We start from the raw sequence: 24,144 nt of genomic DNA on the forward strand, positions 1-24,144 counted from the left end.
ACCTGCTCATGTACCCTGAAACCTGAAATAAAAGGTTTTTTTTTAAAAGACTATTAAAAATTCTAACAAAATCTGTTTTACCTTGTTTAATGGAGCATCTCCCAAACATATCATAATTTTTTTTTTTTTACTTAGCATGCCTTTTAACATCTTGTAAAGCACCAGCTTTCGACTGAAAAGCCATCTGAGAAAGAGCTCTTGAAGCCATCTGAGAAAGAGCTCTTGCCTCTACTCCCGTATTAGCCTCTGGAACTGGCCTCCAGGCACAACTCTCCTCTCCACCTCCCATTCCCCCCACCCAATCTGTTCCACAGCCAGCAGCCGTCTCTTAAAAATGCAAATCTGATTAGCACTAAAGCAATTAAAACACTTTAATGCATTTCTAGGGGTCTAGTGTGAAAATGAGCTTACCAAGGTCTCCTGGATCCTGCTAGATCTGACCTCAACCTATCTCTATACTGTTTGCTGTACCATTCTTCTCACCCACTGTGCTCCAGTCACACTGGCCTTCTAGTTCCTCTGCTGAGCATGCTTTCTCCAAACGGCTTTGCTCTGACCAGAACCTATCTCTCCACCCTCGACCATCAACTCTTTACCAAGTTACAACTACTGGTCTTTCAGTTCTCACTTCAATCATGACTTTCACAGAGACTCCATCCAAACTCTCAAAACCTTCTGTTCTTGTACAACACTTTATACTTTTCCTTCAAAATACTTAATACAACTTGCATTGATACATTTAATGAGAAGAGGGTCTTGTTTTGCTAATCTCTGTATTCCCTAGCTCCCAATATTATGACTGGCACACACAAGGCAGGCAAACATTTTTTAAATTAATGAAACACTGCCAGGCATGGTGACTCACACTGGTAATCCCTGCACTTCGGAAGGCCAAGGCAGGAGGATCGCTTGAACCCAGGAGTTCAAGAACAGCCTGGGCAACATAGTGAGACCCTCAACTACAAAAAAATAAAAAACAGTTAGCTGGGCATGATGGCATGCACCTATAGTCCCAACTACTCAGGTGGCTGAGGTGGGAGGACTGCTTGAGCTCAGGAGGTCAAGGCTGCAGTGAGCCGTGATTGTGCCACTGCACTCTACCCTGGGTGACAGAGGAAAGCCTGATTTAAAATAAAAAAAAAAAAAAAAAAGAAAAAAGAAATAAAATTAATGAATCTCTGATAATATAATTATCACCTAATCATAATAAGAGAATCCCTATCAACTATAAACATTTTTATAACCAATCACTTTAACAAAAACCTTCAGCAATCTCCTGTGGAATTTTAGCTTTAAAATGTGTATTAATCCATAGAGTACGTTTCCATTGCTACTGCATATGTACAACCAAGCAAGAGACAAACAAATTTTAAATATATTTGAATATATTTGAAATCTCACATACTTCTTATACTAGCAGTGTATGAGAATTCTAGTTTCTCTACATCCCTTCCCAACATTTCATATTATCAGTCTTTTGTAATTTTAGCCATTCCAGTGGATATGTGCTGATATCTATTGTGCTCTTAATTTGCATTTCTCTGGTGAATGAGATTGAATAACTTTTTGTATGTTTATTACCAATGGAATATTTTCTTTTGTGATGCATCTGTGTATTTTTGTTGTTTAAAACACGCATGTGCACACGCACATGCACACACAATCTTTTCCTTTATGGGTAATAATCTTTTTTGTGTCCTGTTTAAAAATCTTTTCCCTACCCAAAGGTTAGGAAGATAATCTCATAGTTACCTTCTAGAGTATCTATTACTTTTGTATTTCACATTTAGATCTACAATCCACCTGGAATTTATTTTTGTGTATGGTATAAGGTACAGGGGGAGATCAAGATGAACTTTTTCCCCATATAGACAGGTTGACAAGACTCTCTTTTCCCCACTTTTCTGAAATGCCACCTTTATTATAAATCAAGTGTCCATGTCTGTCTGGATCTTTTTCCAGACTCTATTCTGATCCATTAGTTTGTTGTCTAATTTTGCACTAACACCACATTGTCTTAATTACTGTGGCTTTATAAGTCTTAATGTCCATCAGAGTCGGTCAGTCCTCTCACTTTCTTGTTCCTAAAGACTGACTTGGCTGTGCCTGGTCTTTTTCATTTTTATATCAATTTACCATTTTTCACACATGCATACACAAACACACAATGCACACATATCTGGGATTTTGTTTGGACTTGTATTAAATCTGTGATTGGTTTCGGAAGAACATCTTTACAATACTCACAGTCTTACAAGCCATGAACATAGTATACCTCCTCAATTATTTAGCTCAGTGTTTCTCTTAGCCCCTTACAGAAGTCTACAAGGTGAATACTCTTATTCTCTTACAAGCATATGATGGAGTTTTCCAGGAGCTTGTACGTGACATCACAATAGGCTAGATGCAGAAGTGGATATGAGAATCCAGCTGTCTTAATTAAGACATTTAAAAAAATTTCCAAAAATGTAAAACGATGCCACTCTTTTTGTTTTGTAAAATACATCTATTTTTCATAAGCATAATATTTATGTTGGAACGTAATGGGTTATTATTTTAAAATAAACATTTAAAAGTTTTTTTCAACTTTATTTTCTAATTTGGTAACTACAGACAGCCAACATAAACAAAAACCTCTTTGGGTTCCTCAATTTTTTTTTAGCATTAAAATAATAACAGACAAAAAATTAAAAATGGTATTTTATTGCAGTAATGTGCATTCACATGAAGTTGTAAGAAATAATACCAAGATATCCCTTTGTCTAGTTTCTAATGGTAAAACTTTGCAAAACTATAATATAATATAATCAGGATAATAACATTGATATAATATACCGATATTCATATTTACCCAGTTTTATTTATTTGGATAGTGTGTCCTTCATTTTTAATATTATAAAGGTGGTCCTAAAACCAAAAAGTCTGATAACTGCTGATTTAAAATTTCTTTAATATTTGTTTGTACTTATTTCTACAGACTGTACATTTATACAATCGATACTGGCATCTTTCTGAACTCACTTATTTCCAGTTTTATGTCCCCATCATCTCCTCAAAATACATGATTACAGTTAGAGTAAGTATGTTTTTTTAGAGGGGTTCAGCCCCATCAGCCACCACTGATGTCCTTGTATGATACATGAATAACCTGAGATGGATCATTTGGTCCCTTTCCTGGAAATCTGGAATTAGAACTCAGAAGGAGATAAATCTCTCTAGATAACTAGACCAGAATGTAAACTCTGGAAGTGACCTTATTTTCTGCCTTTTTAAACTGGGAAAACAAAAAATCTAGTTTGCTATAAAAAAGAATAATCTGGATTTGTTAGAAACGAGAAACTTAGAGAACTTCTTGAGTTGCATACAGTACCTGATTCTAATTCATTCCAGAAGCCCCAGTTCTATAAGATATTATAATCTTATAAATTATTTAGGCCGGTTCCAATGGGCTTTTCTTACTCACAACCAAGACTCCTAACTAATATATGCACAAAATCCTTCTACCATTTTCCTACTAGAGGTTGGTCTAACACTGCAGGTAAGTACGCGGCTTTGAAAATTGATTCCTTTTTGTTTTTCAAGGGGCTCATAAGAAAATAATTGAGTTGATGGAGTTCTGGGAATCTTAGGGCATTTTAAGACTCCAAGTACCATACTGTGAAGTACGTGTGCTTGCTTATGTGTGAGAATGTATGCATTCCCAGATGGAGTTCTGGGAATCTTAGGGCATTTTAAGACTCCAAGTACCATACTGTGAAGTACGTGTGCTTATGTGTGAGAATGTATGCATGTTTATGTATAAATTTGTTAACAATTCTAGAAAAAAAAATTGGAACACAGGTTTGTTTTTCTCTGTAGAACTAACTTTGTTATATGAAGCCATTCCCTTGGCAGGTCATTGGTAAGATCTGCTGAACAGCAAACAAATCTAAAAACCTAGACACATTCTACAGATGTGCTCTTACAATGCAGAATAGATTTTTTTTTTAAATCTAGGCTTAACACTATTTTTGCTTTACATTAAATTGGTATATTTTAAAATTATTATACTGTTGTCAGACACCAGGCTTGCTGTTAAACTTCCAATGACTTATTTCTCATATGTCTGTCAAAAATGATCTCTACCAACCTACACTCATCCATTTTTAATGTGGAATTTTAAATTAATACCCATTATCTTTTCATCTTATTATTTAAAACCCACTATTTTATGCTTTTTGAAGTTCTCTCTCAGCTCCTACAGCTTTATCTGCTTAAATGTTACACAGGATAGGGTCAAGATTAAGAACACAAGGACCACTATGTTAGTCTTCCCTTTGGGTTGACACTGAGTGATCAATCTGCAGGCTGACATGTATACAGTAGTTCACCCAGCTGTTAGCCTAATCCTGATAATATTCATGCCAAATTTTTGTCATGTTAACCGTAAAGATATAACAAGAGCCTTTCCATGCGCTTTACAAAAAAAATCAAGCTATACTGTCTGCAACATTTCCCCCAGTTATGTTTCTAAACCTTGACCAAAAAGGAAGTAAAGATAGGTCAATATAACTTGTTTTCAGAAAACTCAAACTAGCATCTAGTGTTCAACACAGTCTCTTCCACAACTATCTGTTTAATAGTGGATATTAGAATTTTGCCAGTGTAGAGTAGACCATTTTAAACAAATGTACCTATAAACAACAAATGTACCTATAAACAACAAATGTGTATGTAAATTAAAAGCCATTCCATCAGTTGCCTTCCATCTTCCTATTCTTGTTCTGGTTTATAAATTTTAAAAGTCCTCTTTTCACTGCCTTCAAAAATATTTTCACAAAATTCACGTAACTATGGGCTTCAACATTTCTAATTCTAAGAGACTTGGGGCTGTTTTTTCAATTCATTCTTAGAGGGATATTCATCGACAAATGCTTCATACATTCATAAAGAATGGGGCAAAAGAGCATACTGTATAAAACTGCTTTTCTAATTCTTTCTTCACATTATCTCCTATTGGAATTGTTTAAAATTCTAAAATCCAAATTTTATTCTAATTCTTTCTTCACATTATCTCCTATCGGAATTGTTTAAAATTCTAAAATCCAAATTTTATCCTTTAAAACCCCTTTGTCCTTCAAAAATGACTTGCCTTTTTGGTAATTATACTTAGCTTTTCTCTGAACTTTCTGTAGTCCACTTGCAAAAAGCTACAAAATACATCTAACCATATCCAGAATTCCATTATTTGCTTAAAATACTCTCCCAAGGTGTTCATCACATCGTCAAGCAGTCATTCCTCATGAAATAAAAGGTTCAGAAAAAAGGCAAGTATAATACAGAAATAAATACTGAACCATCAACACCAGCTTCTTTGAGTGGCCAAACACTAGCAAACTAAAATTCATTAGTTATATCGATGTGTTTCTATATTTAATCCATAAAATATTACTGGGAATAGCCATTTAGGCATTTTTCTCCAATTGAGATTTTTCTTTTTTTTTTTTCTGCTTGTTGTAAAAGATCCAAAAGTGACATAATTCAAAATCTGTATTTCCCTCCCAGAGACAACCATTGTTAACAGTTGAGGTACTTTACTAGATTTTTTCCCTATGCAAATAACCCCCCAAAGGGCTCATACCATACATACTGTCTTGCAATTAACGTTTTTTACATTTGAGTGTTTTTAAAGAGAGAAAAACTTATATAGTATTCCCACATATAAAGACTGGCTGTAAATGTCAAGGATGGGTTGAAAAGGGAAAAAGATGCCATGTTATACAGAGTTAAGAGTTTTGGCCGGGCGCGGTGGCTCATGCCTGTAATCCCAGCACTTTGGGAGGCCGAGGCGGGTGGATCACGAGGTCACGAGATCGAGACCAGCCTGACCAACATGGTGAAACCCCGTCTCTACTAAAAATAGAAAAAATAGCTGGGCGTGGTGGCACGTGCCTGTAATCCCAGCTACTCGGGAGGCTGAGGCAGGAGAATTGCTTGAACCTGGGAAGCGGAGGTTGCACTGAGCCGAGATCGCGCCACTGCACTCCAGCCTGGTGACCAAGCGAGACTCTGTCTCAAAAAAAAAAAAAAAAGAAAGAAAAAGAGTTTAATATATAACAATGATTTCCTATTTCATATAAGCCGAAACAAATCTGCTGATGCTTACTCAAAGTCAAAATAGCCCAACCTTTCGTACACTATTACTTTCCTCATTAACTGCAACTTTTAAAAATATTAAAACATGCAAAAAACCCTCAATCAAATACTCAAAGCAAGTCCTGTAATATTTTGAGCAAAAAAGAAAAAACATTAAATCTATTAGGCATAAAAAGTGTATAAAGGTGTTAAGTTTCTTAGTTGTAACTAATATTTTACCTTTATTTTCCCTGAAAAATACCATTTAGTAAATTTAGAAACTGAGAAGTTAGAGATTGTTAAAATTCTTTCACTATACAATTAGAAAAATCCAACATGCTCTGAAAAAATGTACTCTCACCTATTTTAACCTGTGACTTTATTTTCATAGCGTACTATTTCAGTCAATAAAAGACTTGTAGATCGTTACTACTACCACTCCTTTATTCCTCTCCAACAGTTCTGTGATCCACTCCTCCCCATACACCTCTGCCACATACATAATACCATAAAAGTAAATTTGGCTTTACTTAGAAGTTCTTTACTAAGTCTTCTGAACTGAAAAGTACAGAAAAACAAAATTTTGCATATATTTTTAGGCAGTTCACTGAAACCTTAAAAAAAAAAAAAATCACGAATCTGTATCCTGCGTTTTTTCTGTATGTTCATAAATTGTTTTCTACTTGGTTTTCACATTTCCAGGGAATCAGAGGCACGTAAGAGAACAGACTAAATCCAAGGAAGAAACCACACTCCAAGCATGATCTCCATGTATTAATTATAATTAGGCCACCCCTCCTCCATGTGTGCACAACATCCTGTATAGATAGCCTTTAGCGTACATTTTACACTTGATTTTCATTTCTTGTTTACTTGACTGTCTCCTCCAGTATCATTCTGCAATATCAATACTCTGCTGCTGACCTATACAGTAAGCACACAATATTTACTGCATGCTGTGAAAAGCACCTTCATCACCTAGTTGTCCAAACCAGAAAACAGGTGCATGCACATCTTTAAATAATCCCTCAAGCCAATCCACCTCCAATTCCTACCAATTCTATTTCATAAATATATTTTAAGTCCATCTACTATTTTCCAACCCTCCTGCCACTAAGTTAGTTCATCTCATAGCTATCTCTCTCAGACTACTCAACTTCCTCATATGTCTCTCTACCTTCAGCTTTGTCCTCTCTTTTCAGTGCCTTGTCCACACTGCAGCCAAAAGTGATTTTTCTTAAAAAAGAAAAATTGGTTGTCCATTTAACCTGATTAAAATCCTTCAACTGGCCAGGCGCAGCGGCTCACGCCTATAATCCCAGTACTTTGGGAGGCCAAGGCGGGCAGATTACTTGAGGTCAGGAGTTCGAGACCAGCCTGGCCAACATGGCGAAACCCTGTCTCTACTAAAAATTCAAAAATTAGCTAGGCGTGGTGGCATGCGCCTGTAATCCCAGCTACTCCGGAGGCTGAGGTGGGAGAATCACTTGAACCCAGGAGACAGAGGTGGCAGTGAGCTGAGATCACGCCACTGCACTCCAGACAGAGCAAGACTCTGTCTTATTAAAAAAAAAAAAAAAAAAAAAAAAAAAATCCTTCAGCACTTCTGTTCACTTCCAGGTCTTTACACATGCTATTCTCCCTCTCTCTGAAATAGTTTCCCATCATCTTCCCTCCCTAACAACCTTGGCTGACACTGACTCATCACTGAGCAGTTCAAACATCAACTTTATCCAGAAAGTCTTCTCAGCCGGCCGCGGTGGCTCACACCTGTAATCCCAGCACTTTGGGAGGCCGAGGCGGGTGGATCACAAGGTCAGAAGGTCAAGACCAGCCTGACCAACATGGTGAAACCCCATCTCTACTAAAAATACAAAAAATAACCAGGCATGGTGGCGCATGCCTGTAATCTCAGCTACTCAGGAGGCTGAGGCAAGAGAATTGCTTGAACCCAGGAGGTGGAAGTTGCAGTGAGCTGAAATCATGCCACTGCACTCCAGCCTGGGCAACAGAGTGAGACTCCATCTCAAAAAAAAAAAAAGTCTTCTCCCCTCCCCCAACCTAGGTGAAATATGCCTTCATAAGCTTCCATATTGTATTATTACCATTACATATCATTACACATAACTGATGTAAATTCATAATTGCCTGTGTATTATCTATACACTCCAGTAGACTACAAGCTGTGTTAGGGCAGGGGCAATGTCTGGCTGTTCTGTTCACCATCATAATTATAGTGACTAATACCAAGCCTAGGCTGAGGCTGGGGGACTGATAGAAGATAATTACTCTGGCTCTGTCAGTGCCTCGATTTTTACTAGTAAACACTGATAAATATATACGTTCACTTTTTTAAATGTTTGAGATATCATTCACATACCATAAAATAACCCATTTAAAGTGTACAAATAAACAGATTCACAGAGCTGTACAACCATCAGCACAATTTTACAACATTTTTGTCACCCTAAAAAGTTGTACCCATTAGCAGTTATTCACCAACTCCCCTCAACACCTCTAGTTTCTGGCAACCATTTATCTGCCTTCTTGCTTCATACACAGATTTGCCTATTCTGGACATTTCATATAAATGGAATCATACACCATGTGGTCTTTTGTGACTGGCTTCTTTCACTTAGCATGTTTAAGATTCATCTTTGTAGGAATTATCAGCACCCCCTTTTTGCTACTGAATAATATTCTGCTGGTTCCAGGGACAAAACATATCACTTTATTCATCAGCTGATAAGACATTTGTGTTTTCATCTTTGGCTATCATCAATAATGCTGCCATGAACATTACTATACACATTTCTGTGTGGACACATGTTCAATTCTCTTGAGTATACACCTAAGAGTAGAACTGCTGGGTCATATGGTAACTCTGTTTAACCTTTTGAGAAAATGCCAGACTGTTTTGAAAGTGGCTGTACCATCTTACTATTACCACCAGCAGTGCATGAGGGTTCCAATTTCTCCATATCTGCTGTGATTTAAATATCCCTCCTAAAACTCATGCTGAAACTTGATCCCTAATGTGGCACTGTTGAGAGCTGGAGACTTTGGGAGGTGACTGCATCAGGAGGGCTCTTCTCTCACAAATGGATTAATCCACTCATGGATTAAAGGGTTAATGAATTAATGGGTTATCATGGGAGTGGAACTTGTGGCTTTCTAAGAAGAGGAAGAGAGACCTTGAGCACACTATCACACTCAGCCCCCTCACCATGTGATACCCTGTGCTGCCTCAGGACTCTCTACAGAGTCCCAACAGGCAAGAAGGCTCTCACCAGAGTTGACCCTACAACCTTGGACTTCTTAGCCTCCATAGCTGTAATAAGTAAATCTTTTTAAATAATCCAGTTTCTGGTATTCTGTTATAAGCAACAGAAAACAGGACTAATACAACATCCTAGTCACTACTTGTTATCTCTTTTTTATTATAGCCATCCTAGTAGGTGTGAACTAGTATCTCATTGTGGTTTTGATTTGCATTTCCCAAATGGCTAATTTCATTTTACTGTCGACTCTATGAGGGTATTGTTGGTATATTTTTGCTCAAAAATGTGTCTCCTCAGCACTTAATAGTGTCCGGCACAGAAGAGACCTTTAATATATGTTAAATGAATATATAAAAGATGATTTTTTTTTTTAGGTGTGTGCATGGTAGAGGAGATGGACTGAATGCAAGTGAGGAGAAAACAGAAAAAGACCCTGAGATTCTAGCTTAGTAAATGGAAGACTGATATAAAAAATAAGATATGGATCATGTAAGAAGGAGGACAGATCATATAAAAAGAAAGCTGAAACTACATAAATAACACAAAAAAGAAAAATAGACATATGAGAACCTTGGCAACATTCATCTTCAAGAAAGAAACTGACAAAAAGGTACACTGAACAGGGGCATTCAGAAGACAAACCAGTAGTGAATAGGGTCATAAAAGGCTCAAGACATCTGCTGATAAGTTACCTATAACTTACAGAGCTTTCTCAGGGAAGTCTTCCCATTGACACTCTGGGTTAAGCCCGCCTAATAAAGCCTTTAATTTCACCTTGTATCTCTACTCTACCACTTATTTACATTGTAATCATCGGCTCATGCTGCCACCTCAACCAGATTGTATACTACATGTAGCCAGGGACCATTGTTTTTAGAGATTAGTACTGTGCTGGACATATGATAAATGGTGATCTCTCTCTGTTTCTTGCATGAATGAGTTATTCACTAATTTAAATGAATAACAGGCTCAATAAATGAATACAGATATTGCTTAATATTTTAACAACTTCAAAATTTTCAAACATTAGAACTAAACCTTACATAAAGAAAAAAGGAAGAACACTTTACCTTGTCTTCCGCAATTGCTTCTCTGAGTGAAATACAACTAATTTTATTCTCACAAAAAAACACACACAGAATAAAGCAATAAAATAATTTTCCTCAGCCAGGCATGGTAGCGCATGGCTGTAATCCAAGCACTTTGGGATGCCAAGGCAGGAGGATTGCTTGAGCCCAGGAGTTTGAAACCAGCCTGGGCAACACAGCAAAACCTTGTCTCTACTACTACTAATAATGATTTTAAAAGTCAGCCCGTTGTGGTGGGCACATGCCTGTAGTCTCAGCTACTCAAAAGGCTGAGGTGGGAGAATCACTTAAGGCCAGGCAGTCGAAGCTGCAGTGAGCTGTGTTCACACCACTGCACTCCCAGCCTGGGTAACAGAGCAAGACCCCATCTCAAAACAAAAAAAAAAACAACAATAAATAAAACAAAAATCTGCCTATGGGTGACATATAGGGGATAACATTATCACATGAATTTAACAAGTGTGTAAACATGAGTACTTTCATGGTTAGTTTTCCATTTTCAATATACTAGAAGCTTTATTAAAAATGTCTTTTGCAGACTTAGAACTAACCCAAATCCCCATCAATGATGAAATGGATAAAGAAAATGTAGCACATATACACCATGGAATACAGCCATAAAAAAAGAATGAGTTCATGTCCTTTGCAGGGACATGGATGAAGCTGGAAGCCATCATTCTCAGCAAACTAATACAGGAACAGAAAACCAAACACCTCAGATTCTCACTAAGTGGGAGTTGAACAATGAGAACACATGGACACAGGGAGGACTATCACACACTGGGGCCTGTCGGGGGCTCGGGGGCTCGGGGGCTCGGGGGCAAGGGTAGGGAGAGCATTAGGACAAATATCTAATGCATGCGGGGCTTAAAACCTAGATACGAGTCGGTAAGTGCAGCAAACTACCATAGCACACGTATACCCATGTAACACACCTGCATGTTCTGCACACGTATACCAGAACTTAAAGTAAAAATTTTTTTAAAAAGTATTTTGTATAAACAATCATTTAAATGGCATGTTATTTTGAGCAAAACATAAGATTGCAGGTAAGATTTCTAAGAAACAATCCTAAGGAATACAATGTGATGAGCGAGTAAAGATGTACATGGCATAGGCCAGGTGCGATGGCTCACACCTGTAATGCTAGCACTTTGGGAGCCTGAGGTGGATGGATCACCTGAGGTCAGGAGTTCAAGACCAGCCTGGCTAACATGGTGAAACCCCATCTTTACTAAAATACAAAAATTAGCCGGGCATGATGGTGGGTGCCTGTAATCCCAGCTACTCGGGAGGCTGAGATGGGACAATCGCTTGAACCCAGGAGATGGTGGTTGCAGTCAGCCGAGATCACGCCATTGCACTCCAGCCTGAGCTGCTGAGGGAGACTTCATCTCAAAAAAAAAGAAAAGATGTACATAATATTCACCATATAATAAAAAGTGGAAAATATACTAAATGTTCATCAGGAAAAGACTAGGAAAATAAATTCCAAGATGTATATGCACATGCACACACAATGGAATACTATATACTCATTAAAAAGGAAAATGTATATGAATATTCATTAACACAGAAATGTTTCTTAAAATACATAATGTTTCAAAATGGTTATAAACCAGAAAATAAGGTATGATCCCATTTATAGAAAATTACATACTTGTACAGAGATATTTAAACGGATGTTAAACTTTTAAATGGAGCAAAGTCCAGTCCCAAAATTTTGGATAACATTTAATTTTTTACATTTGTCTTTAGTGCTTTAATTAAATAATTATTCTTAAAGTTTTACACCTATTTTTATTTGGGATAAAATTCACATACAACATTAAACATACAAAAGTAAGCCATGTTTAAAAATAAAAAGGAGAGGCCAGGCACAGTGGCTCACGCCTGTAATCCCAGCACTTTGGGAGGCTGAGGTAAGTGGATCACCTGAGGTCGGGAGTTTGAGACCAGTCTGGCCAACATGGTGAAACCCAGTCTCTACTAAAAATAAAAAAACACTAACCAGGCGTGGTGGTGGACGCCTGTAATCCCAGCTACTCGGGAGGCTGAGGCAGGAGAATCACTTGAACCTGGGAGGTGGCGTTTGCAGTGAGCCAAGATTGCGCCATTGCACTCTAGACTGGGAGACAGAGCAAGACTCCATCTCAAAAAATAAAATAAAATTTAAAAAGAGATGGGGAAGACCCATATAAAAGCATGACACTGAAGACTTAATAATTACTTATTAAATTTTCATGTATATCAAAAAATAATGGAAAACACTGAGAAGATCAACAATATAAAGGTATTTTAACTGTAAAAAATGATGGTTAGAAGAGTTAAACAGCAATAGGCATCTTAAAAGAAAAAATCTTGAATATGCTAGAGTTCTTAAGTAGATTCCATGTACTTGGAAGGAATACAGAAATTGCTGAATGTCATCTGTCCAAACCTTTTAAGAAAAACTGTAGAAATTAAAATATCTTTGAGAAAAACAATAGCTCTTAATGAAATAGTGTCATGATCTAGAGACAGCAGCATCACAATCTTTTTTTAAAATGTGAGACCTGGTCTCACTCTGTCGTTCAGGCTAGAATGCAGTGGCATGATCACAGCTCACTGCAACCCCAACCTCCTGGGCTCAAGCAATCCTCCTGCCTCAGCCTCCCGAGTAGCTGGGACCACAGATGCGTGTCACCATGCTCAGCTAATTTTTAAATTTTTTGTAGAGACAAGGTCTCACTTTGTTGCCCAAGCCAGTTTTGAACTCCTGGGCTCAAGCGATCCTCCCACCTCGGCCTCCCAAAGTGTTGGGATTACAGGCATGAGCTACTGTGCCAGGCAGCACCAAAATCTTTTGCAGAAAACACAAACATGTACAAAAAAGACTACGTTCACAAGCTATAACATTGACTTGTTTCATCAAAATCTAGAACACAAATGAACAGTACTTTAGGTTTACAAATTCTGAAGCATACTCAAATCCAGACAACGTAAAGAGTTAACTTAAATCCAAGGTGACATTTATGATTATATTCCAGTTAAGAATAAGCTTTTTAGAAAATATCATGTAATCACGGATATTTATTAACCATGATTACTACATGATCCACCTTTATTCACCAGATACATCTTCGAATGATATCATTTTCAAAATTTAAAAACTATCCTGAAAGAAAAAAAAAACTCTCAACACTGAGGATATTTTAAAAAAAATGTTCTGGAGCTGAAACTCCAACAGAAAAGCTCTAGAAGTGTTCCATGAAAGAATATAAATATTCAAATAAGTTTATAACCATCTAAAACAATTTTGAAGGCTAATAAAATATATATAATTTGGGATGTTTATTGCAAGTAAAGGTTGCGTGCATACGTGTACGTGTGTGTGTGTGTGTATAACAGTCCATGAAAATATACTTTCCCACATGGTTATTAATCTTTAAGATGGTGCCAAGTGACATCTCACAAAATGTATTCTCCTCTGCACTATGCAGTATTCAAGAAAATGATATGAGCTTTGCACAATCTTATGATTTTATTGTTAGAGGTCATGTTAAACTAAGAAAATAGTAATTTCAGCTCAAATGTGAGTTAAATCATCAAGTTAAAGTAAAGCTTTTTATTAAGTGAAGCTCTCTGCAGAATATCTCATTTAATATACATAACATTTAAATAGACTACTAAAAAAGTGACAGCTGAGGAATGCTTTCACTTCTTTCCATGGTTTCTACTGAATGTCATTTCAGAAATGCCTATATAACACATGACAATGTGGAATGTCTCCTCCCATGAAAGAGCATCTGAGTTGAGCAGCAAGCACACTTAGGGCAGTAACACAGAACTCAAGCGTGTCTTTTTATGGTTAGCATAACAATGCAAAGATAAACAACCAAAACACTAATAAGGTCAGAAAATACTGACATAGAGGGAGCCATAGTAAAAATGTTATTTGGAAAAAAAAGTATGAGTAAAATAACTAGAAAATATGCATAATTTCTAATATTACTATGCTAGAGATTTCTTTTCTTTTTCTTTCCTTTTTTCTTTATTGGTAGAGACACAGTCTCCCTATATTGCCCAGGCTGGTCTTGAACTTGCAAGTCTCTTGCCTTGGCTTCTCAAAGTGCTGGGATTACAGGTGTGAGCCACTGCATCCAGCCTAGAGATTACTTTTCTAAATGAACACTCAAGGATTTGTTTAAAGAATTTTTAAACTAAGTTACATAAACTGAAGCGTCTTGATAATCAGTAACAGATTTCATTTCAAAAATAAATCTAACATCCCGATAATTTTTTTCTTTAAGACAGAATCTCACTCTGTCGCCCAGGCTGGAGTGAAGTGGCATGATCTCAGTTCACTCTAACCTCTGCCTCTTGGGTTCAGGCGATTCTCGTGCCTCAGCCTCCCGAGTAGCTGGGATTACAGGCATGCGCCACCACGCCTGGCTAATTTTTATTTTGTATTTTTAGTAGAGATGGGGTTTTGCCATGTTGGCCAGGTTGATCTCAAATTCCTGAGCTCAGGTGATCCGCCTGCCTAGGCCTCCCAAAGTGCTAGGACTACAGGCGTGAGCCACCATACCCAGCCACCTAATAAATGTTCTGATTGTAATAATGGCTATCTTTACATTGTAAGTATTAAAAAAGTAAGTGGTTGATATAAGCTTTTTTATTAGGACTTTTTAAAAGTTTGTCAGTGTGTTATATTTACCCAATTATTTAATATTCTATGAATTCTGCTCTTCAAAATATTAGTTTACATTGTGTCCAATTTTTTTTAATCATTAAATATTTATTGTGTACCTACTAAAACAAAATGCAGATACAAAAGGAGATTTAAAGAAAAAAGAATCAAAGTCCCCTACCTTAAGGGTACCTAAGGGACTTCTTCCCTGCCCCGCCCCAGTATCCATGGTATGAAGTTTCCTACAATTTGTCTCTAAAAAGAATCAAATATGTACATGTACGTATGTATAAAAAATTTACTGTAAATGATTAAAAAAAACTAAAACAGGCTGAGTGCAGTGGTTCACGCCTGTAATCCCAGCACTTTGGGAGGCTGAGGTGGGAGGATCACTTGGGCCCAGAAGTTTGAGACTAGCTTGGGCAACACGGGGAGACCCTGTCAAAGAAAAAAAAAAAAAATTAGCTCGAAGTGGTGGCACATGCCTGTATTCCCAGCTGATCGGGAGGCTGAGGTGGGAGGATCACTTGAGCCCAGGAAGGCTACAGTGAACTATGTTCATGCCACTGCACTCCAGCCATGGTGACAGAGTCTGTCACCCTGTCTCAAAACACACATACACACCCACACACACACCCAACAACTGAAACAATATAAATTGCTATTAGGGTAAAGAAAAATAAAGGTAGTTAAAAATTAAATTCTATGTCCTGAAAAAAGGAGTGTTTCTTGTTGCTGCTGATGTATTCTGCACATAATGGTGAGTCAAAAATAATCTTGGCACTTCCTAAAATTTAGGACAATTTTGAATTCTGAGATTAATTTAGATACAGTACTATTGCACTTCAATTACCATAGAAAGGTCTTAAAAGTATGGGCTAGCTAAAACAAAAGTGGATGAAGAAAAAAATTATATGTGTGTTTCACTTGATTTTCAGCTAATTTACAGAGAAACCTCCAACTACTAAACACCACCATAATGATGAAAAGATTTAAGAATATTTTCTTCTTCAGACTTCAAAGAAGATACCTGGCATAAGGTAAAGTTTGAGTTTTGGCATCAAACAGACCTGCATAAGAATTCCAGCTCTGCCATTTATTTTCTTGTTAACCTTGAGCAAGTGAAAAAGCATGTTGTGAAAATTAAACTACTGTTTGGAAAAGCACTGCTCCTCAATAAAACACTGATTAAGTCATGGCTACTACATATCTGACTCCAACTGAGAATAAACTTGTAACTGTTAGAGTTCTTCAATCTTTCAAAGAGGTATACCAAAATGCCAATACCTCATCATCTTTTCAACCTTATTGTTGAAAACTTTCAAAAGAAGGGTGGAGTAAAAGATGGCAATTTTTTGCAGGCAGAGGCAACGAAAATAGCAACTTCATATAGTGTCAAGAAGTAACATGGTAGTAACAAAACAATGTTTTATGCCTCCCCCATTAAAAGGTTTTTAAATAGTTTTCTTTTAAAAATCATCTAATAAGATTTTAAAAATACTTTTCTTATGTGAACTGTAATTTTTAAATGTGGTAATAACAAATGGATGATGAAAAACATTTCCTCTATTCCATCCAGTGTTTCTACCTGGCTATAGAAAATGCTCAGTCACAGCTTGCAATCATACTGTAGCTGAGGCACATGAAAGATGGTCTTGGTTATGACACCTCAAAGTCAGACCACAAAAGTGTTGCCAGGAAGCACAGAGGCAGCAACTACAGAAAAAGCATTATAACAGCAGCAGTGTGGGCACTGGTGCCCTACCAGCACACCCCATATATGGCTAGGGTTGCCCACTTATTTGTAGGAAGTGAGGGGCCAGTTTGGGGTTGGGGTGTTTTATTTGTTTGTTTAGGTAGGTTTTTAAAAATGCATTTAGGATGATTTCAATAAAAACTTTTGAAAGGCACGAGCATAAAGTGTTACAGCTTTTCTAAAAAGAAAACTACGTAGAGAAATATTTTACACTGCACATTCTTTTAGACACAAATTTTAATGCTCTTTAAAAGTTATCCAGTAGGTTCTTCCAAGATCTTAACATTCTCCATCAAAAAAAGGGTAAAGAGTTATAAACTATAAACTCTTAATTCAGATTTTTACATAGTAATCAAACTATTTGCTAACAAGCAACTCAAAATTAATTGCTTCCAGTCTCTTTTACACTTCACATCTTAAGACTACACAAAAGTATTCCTTTTACTGACGAGAGGATCACATATTTTACAAAGATGCTTAAAATGGCTCCCTTAGAAGTAGACCAAATTTGTATTTTAAGAGCAAAAGGATTTCATATTAAACCTATCTGTAAGTCTGTCTGTTTTGGAAAGTAAAAGAAAAACTACTTTAAAATTGTAATAGCATAGAACATGGAACTAATCCTACTTTGTATTCCTCTAGAAGTGGTACCCAACCTTGGCATCAGGAACCAGTTTCGTGAATGACAATTTTTCCACAGATGGGGGTTGGGGATGGGGCCAGATGAAACTGTTCTACCTCACATCATCATCAGGCCTTAGATGCTCATAAAGAGCACGCAACCTAGATACCTCACAAGCGCAGTTCACAAGAGGGTCCGTGCTCCTATGGGAATCTAATGCCGCTGCTGATCTGACAAGAGGCGGATTTCAGGCAGTAATGCTAGCTTGCCAGTGTGTCGCTCACCTCCTGCTGTGTGGCCTTGTTCCTTACAGGTCGTGGACCGGCCTGTCCACAGCCCAGCATTTGTGAACCCCCGCTCTAGAGGATCTAGCTCAGACTCTTACAAAGTGAGTAATTAATTAATGACTCAACTGGATATAATATTTTTCTACCACTTAACCAATATCTAGACTGCTTTAGAATTTAATAGAAAGGAGGTCGATATTAAGAATTTTTTAGGCCGGCCACAGTGGCTCACACCTGTAATCCTAGCACTTTGGGAGGCCAAGGCGGACGGATCACTTGAGGTCAGGAGTTCGAAATGAGCCTGGCCAACATGGTGAAGCCCCATCTCTACCAAAAATACAAAAAAAATTAGCCAGGCATGGTGCCACGCACCCGTAATCCCAGCTACTCGGGAGGCTGTGGCAGGAGAATCACTTGAACCTGGGAGGCGGAGTTTGCAGTGAGCCAAGATTACGCCACTGCACTCCAGCCTGGGTGACACAATGAGACTCCATCTCAAAAAAAAAAAGATTTTTAAAAAATCTCAAGATATTAAAATATATTGAAATCTACAACAAAGTTTTTAATTTGTTTCATAATCACACAAATTCCATTATGTGCAAGAACAATATGCTAAGTATCTGATGCGAAGGTTTCAAAAATGTATCTCACAACATACAAATAACTAAAACTTCCTATTGATGATTTGAGGTAAAAAGATAAAATTCAATAAACCTTTAGTGAGCATCTACTATGTGCTACGCTCTGGAAATACAAAAATTGTGGAAGATTAGGTCCTCAGAGGCTACAAGGGAAGACAAACACACACACTATTCAGTAAAAAGTGTTTTTATTGCAGGAGAGGCAGAATATAAGGTACAGTGAACACCCCAGAAAAGAGAATGTGAATCTTGAACAATGACTAGAATTTTAATTGGGAAACGAGGGAGAGAGGATAAAAAGCATGGCTAAAAGCATGGAAATAAAAAATGTAAAGATCTAGTTGAAATGTAAGCAAGTTAACCAATTTCTACAAAGGATACAACACAATGGAGATATATCAACCATAAACTAAATGATAAAATGTACTATATCCAAATTTAGAGAGAGGAGTAACACCATCAGAATGATACTGTTCAAAGATTAATATGACAGCAATATGCATGCTAGATTAAATAAGTGAAAGAATAGAGGCAGGAAAAACAATTCAGCTATTACTATACTCTAGAGATAAAAATAAAGCTAGGTGCGGTGGCTCACGCCTGTAATCCCAGCACTTTGGGAGGCTGAGGCAGGTGGATCACCTGATGTCAGGAGTTCGAGACCAGTCTGATCAACATAAAGAAACCGCATCTCTACTAAAAATACAAAATTAGCTGGGCATGGTGGCACACGCCTGTAATCCCAGCTACTCGGGAATCTGAGCCAGGAGAATCGCTTGAACCCGGGAGGTGGAGGTTTCGGTGAGCCAAGATAGCGCCATTGCACTCCAGCCTGGGCAACAAGAGCGAAACTCCATCTCAAAAAAATAAAATAAAATAATAAAGGTATGAACTAGGTTGCCAGTAAAAAGTGGCAAAGAAAAGAACTAATGCCAAGGTAACTGTAAAGAAAAGACTGAGCTAGAAGATAGACTGGATTATGCATAGACAAGGGGAATGAGTAAACAATAACTAAAATGTTTAACTTGATTCTAAAGATTAATACATCATTAACAGAAACAGGAACATCAATGAGAAAAGTAGGCTTGATGAGGAAAGATAGACCTGTTTTAGGTTGAATTTAAAGAAATTCCTGACGATGTAAAATTGTCTTATAACCAAATTAATAATACTTTTAAAATAATTAGTTAAAAAGGATGCTGGTAAAGTCTAAAGATAAGTATCTCTAATGTTAATGGATAAATGTAAAATTATAATACTGAATTGCAACTATGAAAATCTATATTTGAACAATAAGAAATCCTTTGAAGAAATCACAAAGGTTAACCTGAATACAGTAGTTGCCATTCTATGGCAAAGGGGGTGAACCTGTATTTACTATATTACTACTTAAAAGACATTATTAAATATAAAATTATAATACATTTAATATTTCATTTTAAATCAATACGTAACCCCAAAAAATGGAAATTAGGCTTGGAGCTTTGCAGAAATGAGGGAACTGTAAACTGACTTGGAAGTCACTGGTACAGAGGAAAAAGAAAAGATTTTAAGGTTAAAATCAACAGGCTAAACTCAAAACTGCTGGAGAAAAATCCCAGCCCTGTATTTTATGCACACCAGTATCAGTAAGAATCAGCAATAAGGCATTCTATATATAACCTCATTAATCTCCTTAAATCTTTATAAAGTATGCTAAAACAGAGATATAATCACATACTGTAAAACTCTACCAGGTAGCTATAAAATCAGAAGCTGATTATTGCCCCATTGGTAATAATGAAATTCTACTCTAGACCTCGGTTCTAGAAAAACTAGAAATTTATATCTATGATTAACTTTGTGCTGTTTTGTAGCTTCGGGGGTCAGGTCCCGGGTGGAGTGGGTGGGGGAGAAAGGCTATTCTGGAGACTAAGATAGGAAATTCGACAAGAAACGCTGCTTTTTCCTCTATATAGAGGACATATTTCTATACAAAAAGAACAGCTGAAGACTGGATATCTTTTATAACTTCTAATGAGGGAGCACATTCAACAAATTAATAAACCTTTAAATATAAGCTGTTTATATTTAAAATAAAAGCAAAATATTCGATTTTTAAAAGTATATTTGTGGGCTGTGATGTTCCTAAAACTTTCCTCTTGACAATGAAATTTAGAACACTTGATCAAAACCAAAAAGTAAATGAATATTCAAAAAACAATAAACAATTAACCCGGTTATACATTTTAGGTATTCTACGATCTTTTGAGAGGTTAAAGTTTTAAAGAACTATTCAAGGACTATTAAATCAGTGATTTTAGTTTTTATAATTAAGTATGGAAAACAAGCTAAGTTCAAGCGATTTCTTAAAAGCTTAAAATTGTCTTGTGTGTGTGTGGTTTTTAATTTTATTTATTGTCTTTCACTAACTGTTGTTCTAAATTTGCCCAAAGTGAACTCCCTGTTTTCATAGTAACAATAGGAAAAAAGTACAAGAGTTGATAAATAAGAAATGAGAGTGAAGAAAACATAACAAAAATTTTAATGCTTGATATTTTAAAGACTTTTTTGGCTTCGCTGATTTAAGGAATTTGCAGATAAGGAAAAATGTTATGGAAAAGGGGAGGCGGTTGGAGATTATCGGGTCAAACCCACACTCACAGTGACAAAAAGTGACAGAAAGATATTATGCAAATGGTGTAAATTTAGAAACTTCTGTTTGTCAACTAAAACAAAATACCCAATAAAGATATATCTACACAACACCAAACTGACCACTGAATTCAGTTAATCAGGAAGACATTGGTAAGTCTGACAATTCTTGTAACATGTGAATATTGAGAGGAGAAAAAAAGATCTTAAGAAGGCAGTTAAATGTATTTTCTCTTCCTCCCTAAACCTGTATTACAATAATGTAAATATCAAAACTTTTCGTCTTCCTCTAGGCCAATACAATTGGGTTCCTCCACAACAATAGTAACTTTAAATTTCTATTCGACAATTTGAATAAAACATATTGATGCGAACCATTATCCAATTATCCTGACCTCCTACAGTAATAATCGTCTTTCAAAATCTGTTTCACACTAAAACGTGTAAAGTACACTTGAAAGAAATTTGAAGATTCATCTCATAAAATTACATTATCATTTTTAATGCCAAAAGTTTCCTTCATTCTCAACACCATGGTTTTAAAATCTTAAGAGTTATGATATGCCTTAAATAAACTTCACCCAAATAAAAAGTTTGCTATGCATTAGAGAATCTAAATTAATGAAATTGAGAAAGCGCTAGACACCCTGCTATATTTTTACTGGGTGCCACATTTTAAATTCCATATTTGTCCTGCAATTTGCCAATCATTTCAATGTATCCAGTCAGCTTTGTAAACAAAGGCTATACTCCAAGTCTGATATGAGAATTCCATTACATAAAATTTAAAATGGTCATCACTCCCTTAAACAGTAAGCAGCACAAGGAAAAATGTCACTACACACCTTTTTTAAAACGGCATCAAGTTAATATTCATGAAATATAAAGCCTTGAGTTTCAAACTCCCAAACAAGTTTTTACTACAACATTACTCAAAATAAGGCTATGCATCTTCCACATACAACCAAGGCAACTTTGAGATAGCTTACAAGTCTTTTCATTTTAAGGGGAAGCTATTGCTGCAAAGTCATTTTCTATTACAGTTATTCCAAGTTGCCCGCTAAGAAAATAGAAAAAGTCTATGTCTTGTCACCTATTACCATCACTTAAAAATTGCTTTTTATGCAGAACTCTACGTGGTTGTGTTGCTTTTGGCCTGTTAAAGGCAAGGCGACATTATCTCTGGATTGCCAATAGTTTCTCCTTATTTGGCTAACATTGAGAGATCCCAATCAGACTACTATAAAACTTTAACATGCACAAAGCATCCATTTTGAGAAAAGTTTGTGACCAGCTTTCTTTTTTCCCACCCCCAAAAGAAAAACCAGAGCTTGGTAACCGGCTTTGAAAAGAGTGACCCCTATTTATTCTTCTCTTTCTAACACCAGTGCACACCCCAGGACCTGGGGCTCAAGGATCTCCGACACTGCGGCAAACTTCGAGTATCAGACTCAACACGTTCCGGTCCGGAGGTGGGCAAGCCCTTTAGAGGGCTTCCTTACTCTACCCACTTCCATCCCCTTCCTTTCAGCCGGTGCAGATCAGCTAATTACACCCTGTTTTCCCCTCCCCAGTGACCAAGAGTAATAAATGAGAAAACAGGAAATCGTTCGCTCAGGGCACTCAGCTTAGGGCTCTAGATTACTATTATTATCATCATCATTTGTAATCAAGTCCTAAAAAGTGCAACAAATCCAATGCCCACCTACAAGTCAAAGATGTTCATCTGCCTAAGCGTCCCTAATGCCCCTTGTTAGTTTTCTTCCTTCAGCATCCACCCCTCCGAATATATCACTGACAAGGGGGCCCAGGCACAACCCCACTACACCCCTCCTTGTCTCGACCCCAAATCCCAGACTCATCCACGAATGGCCCTGGGGCCCCAAGACGACCAGTTCCTTTTCCCCTATGCCCCGGAAATCACCCGGTTCCCAACTCCACCAGCAACTGTTCTGAAGGGGGGCCTCAAGCCCAGCGCCCTCCCTTCCACCAGCTCTCTCTCCCGCCCTCTCGGGAAACCGCCCCCTCACCCCGCAGCAGGGAGTCTCCCGCCGCCCCCAGCCTCAAGAGGTGGAGAACTGAGGGCAGGCCCCGGCAGGAGGCCGACGAGAGAACCCTCAGGGTCAGGAGAGCCGGCGGCGGGGCGCACAGACCTGGTGCAGGGCAGTGAGTCCGTCCACATTGGCGTAATTGATGTCGGCGCCGCGGTGCAGCAGCTTGAGGACCTCGTCCGTGTCGCCGCTGGAGCAAGCAGCCAGGAAGACGGCGCCATCGTCGAACTTCACCTTGGTCTTCTGGCGCTTCACCACCGGAGGCTCGAGGTCCGTCTCGGAGCCGATCCAGCGCTTCAGCTGCTCGTTCCGCTTCTGCTTCGCGTCCGCCATCTTCATCCCCTCTCCTGCCGCCGGGTCTTCTTATCGCGAGGGGGGGGAAGGGGGAGGCGGAGAGGGAAGAGAGGGGAGGCAGGGGGTGTGTGAATGTTTCTATGAGTGCGGGCCAGAGGAGGGCTGGGAACCGGGAAGAGACGCTCGAGACTTCCAGTATCCCACAGAGCACTGGGGCGGCGCGCCCGGCCGAGCGGACCTCCCTTCCTACCACAGAAGCCCTCCCGCCCCCAGCACGGCCACCCGTCACCGGCGGCCAATCTAACGTAACTTCGCGAGATCCGGACTGGGAGGCGCCCTTCGACCAGTGCGCATGCGCCCTGGGCCTGCGCCCGCCCCAGGAAGAGCGCTACCGCGAACTGCGGCGGGGGTGGCTGGGCCAACGGAGGGAAGCGGGTGTGGCCCAGGCTGCGGGGGCTGGGACAGACCTGGAAAGGAGGAAGCGGGGAAGGAAGGTTGTCCTGTCGGGCTGGGGGCTCCCGGGAATCCGGAGTCCAGCAGTGGAACCGCAAGGCTCTACAGGGCAGATCTGCCTCCCGGGCTGTCTCAGCTACGCCGAGTCGTTGGCTCAGGGCGGAGGATTTTCCTATTGGCTGCGTTATTTGAATGGAATGGAGGATAGGTCGTGAAGTAGGTGCTGGTGGTTGCTCTTTCTAAGGAACTCA

The 24,144-nt window shown here is 38.3% G+C and overlaps 1 protein-coding gene across 5 annotated transcripts in view; it reads right to left on the reverse strand.

Annotated features, from left to right (window-relative positions):
* PPP1R12A (protein phosphatase 1 regulatory subunit 12A) overlaps positions 1-23,697 on the reverse strand; it is a 166,306-nt gene extending 142,609 nt beyond the window's left edge. For 3 of the 5 annotated variants that reach the window (XM_024257405.2, XM_054527432.1, XM_054527434.1), the window contains exon 1: positions 23,249-23,492. In XM_024257405.2, the coding sequence (XP_024113173.2) occupies positions 23,249-23,485 (237 nt within the window). In that variant the 5' untranslated portion in view covers positions 23,486-23,492. Of the gene's footprint in view, positions 1-23,248 lie in introns of all 5 variants that reach the window. The other 2 variants (XM_024257404.3, XM_024257406.3) reach the window with 2 other exon arrangements.
* Between the last annotated feature and the right edge of the window lie 447 nt (positions 23,698-24,144).

Source organism: Pongo abelii, chromosome 10 (assembly GCF_028885655.2).
Source record: "Pongo abelii isolate AG06213 chromosome 10, NHGRI_mPonAbe1-v2.0_pri, whole genome shotgun sequence".
Lineage (NCBI taxonomy): Eukaryota > Metazoa > Chordata > Mammalia > Primates > Hominidae > Pongo > Pongo abelii.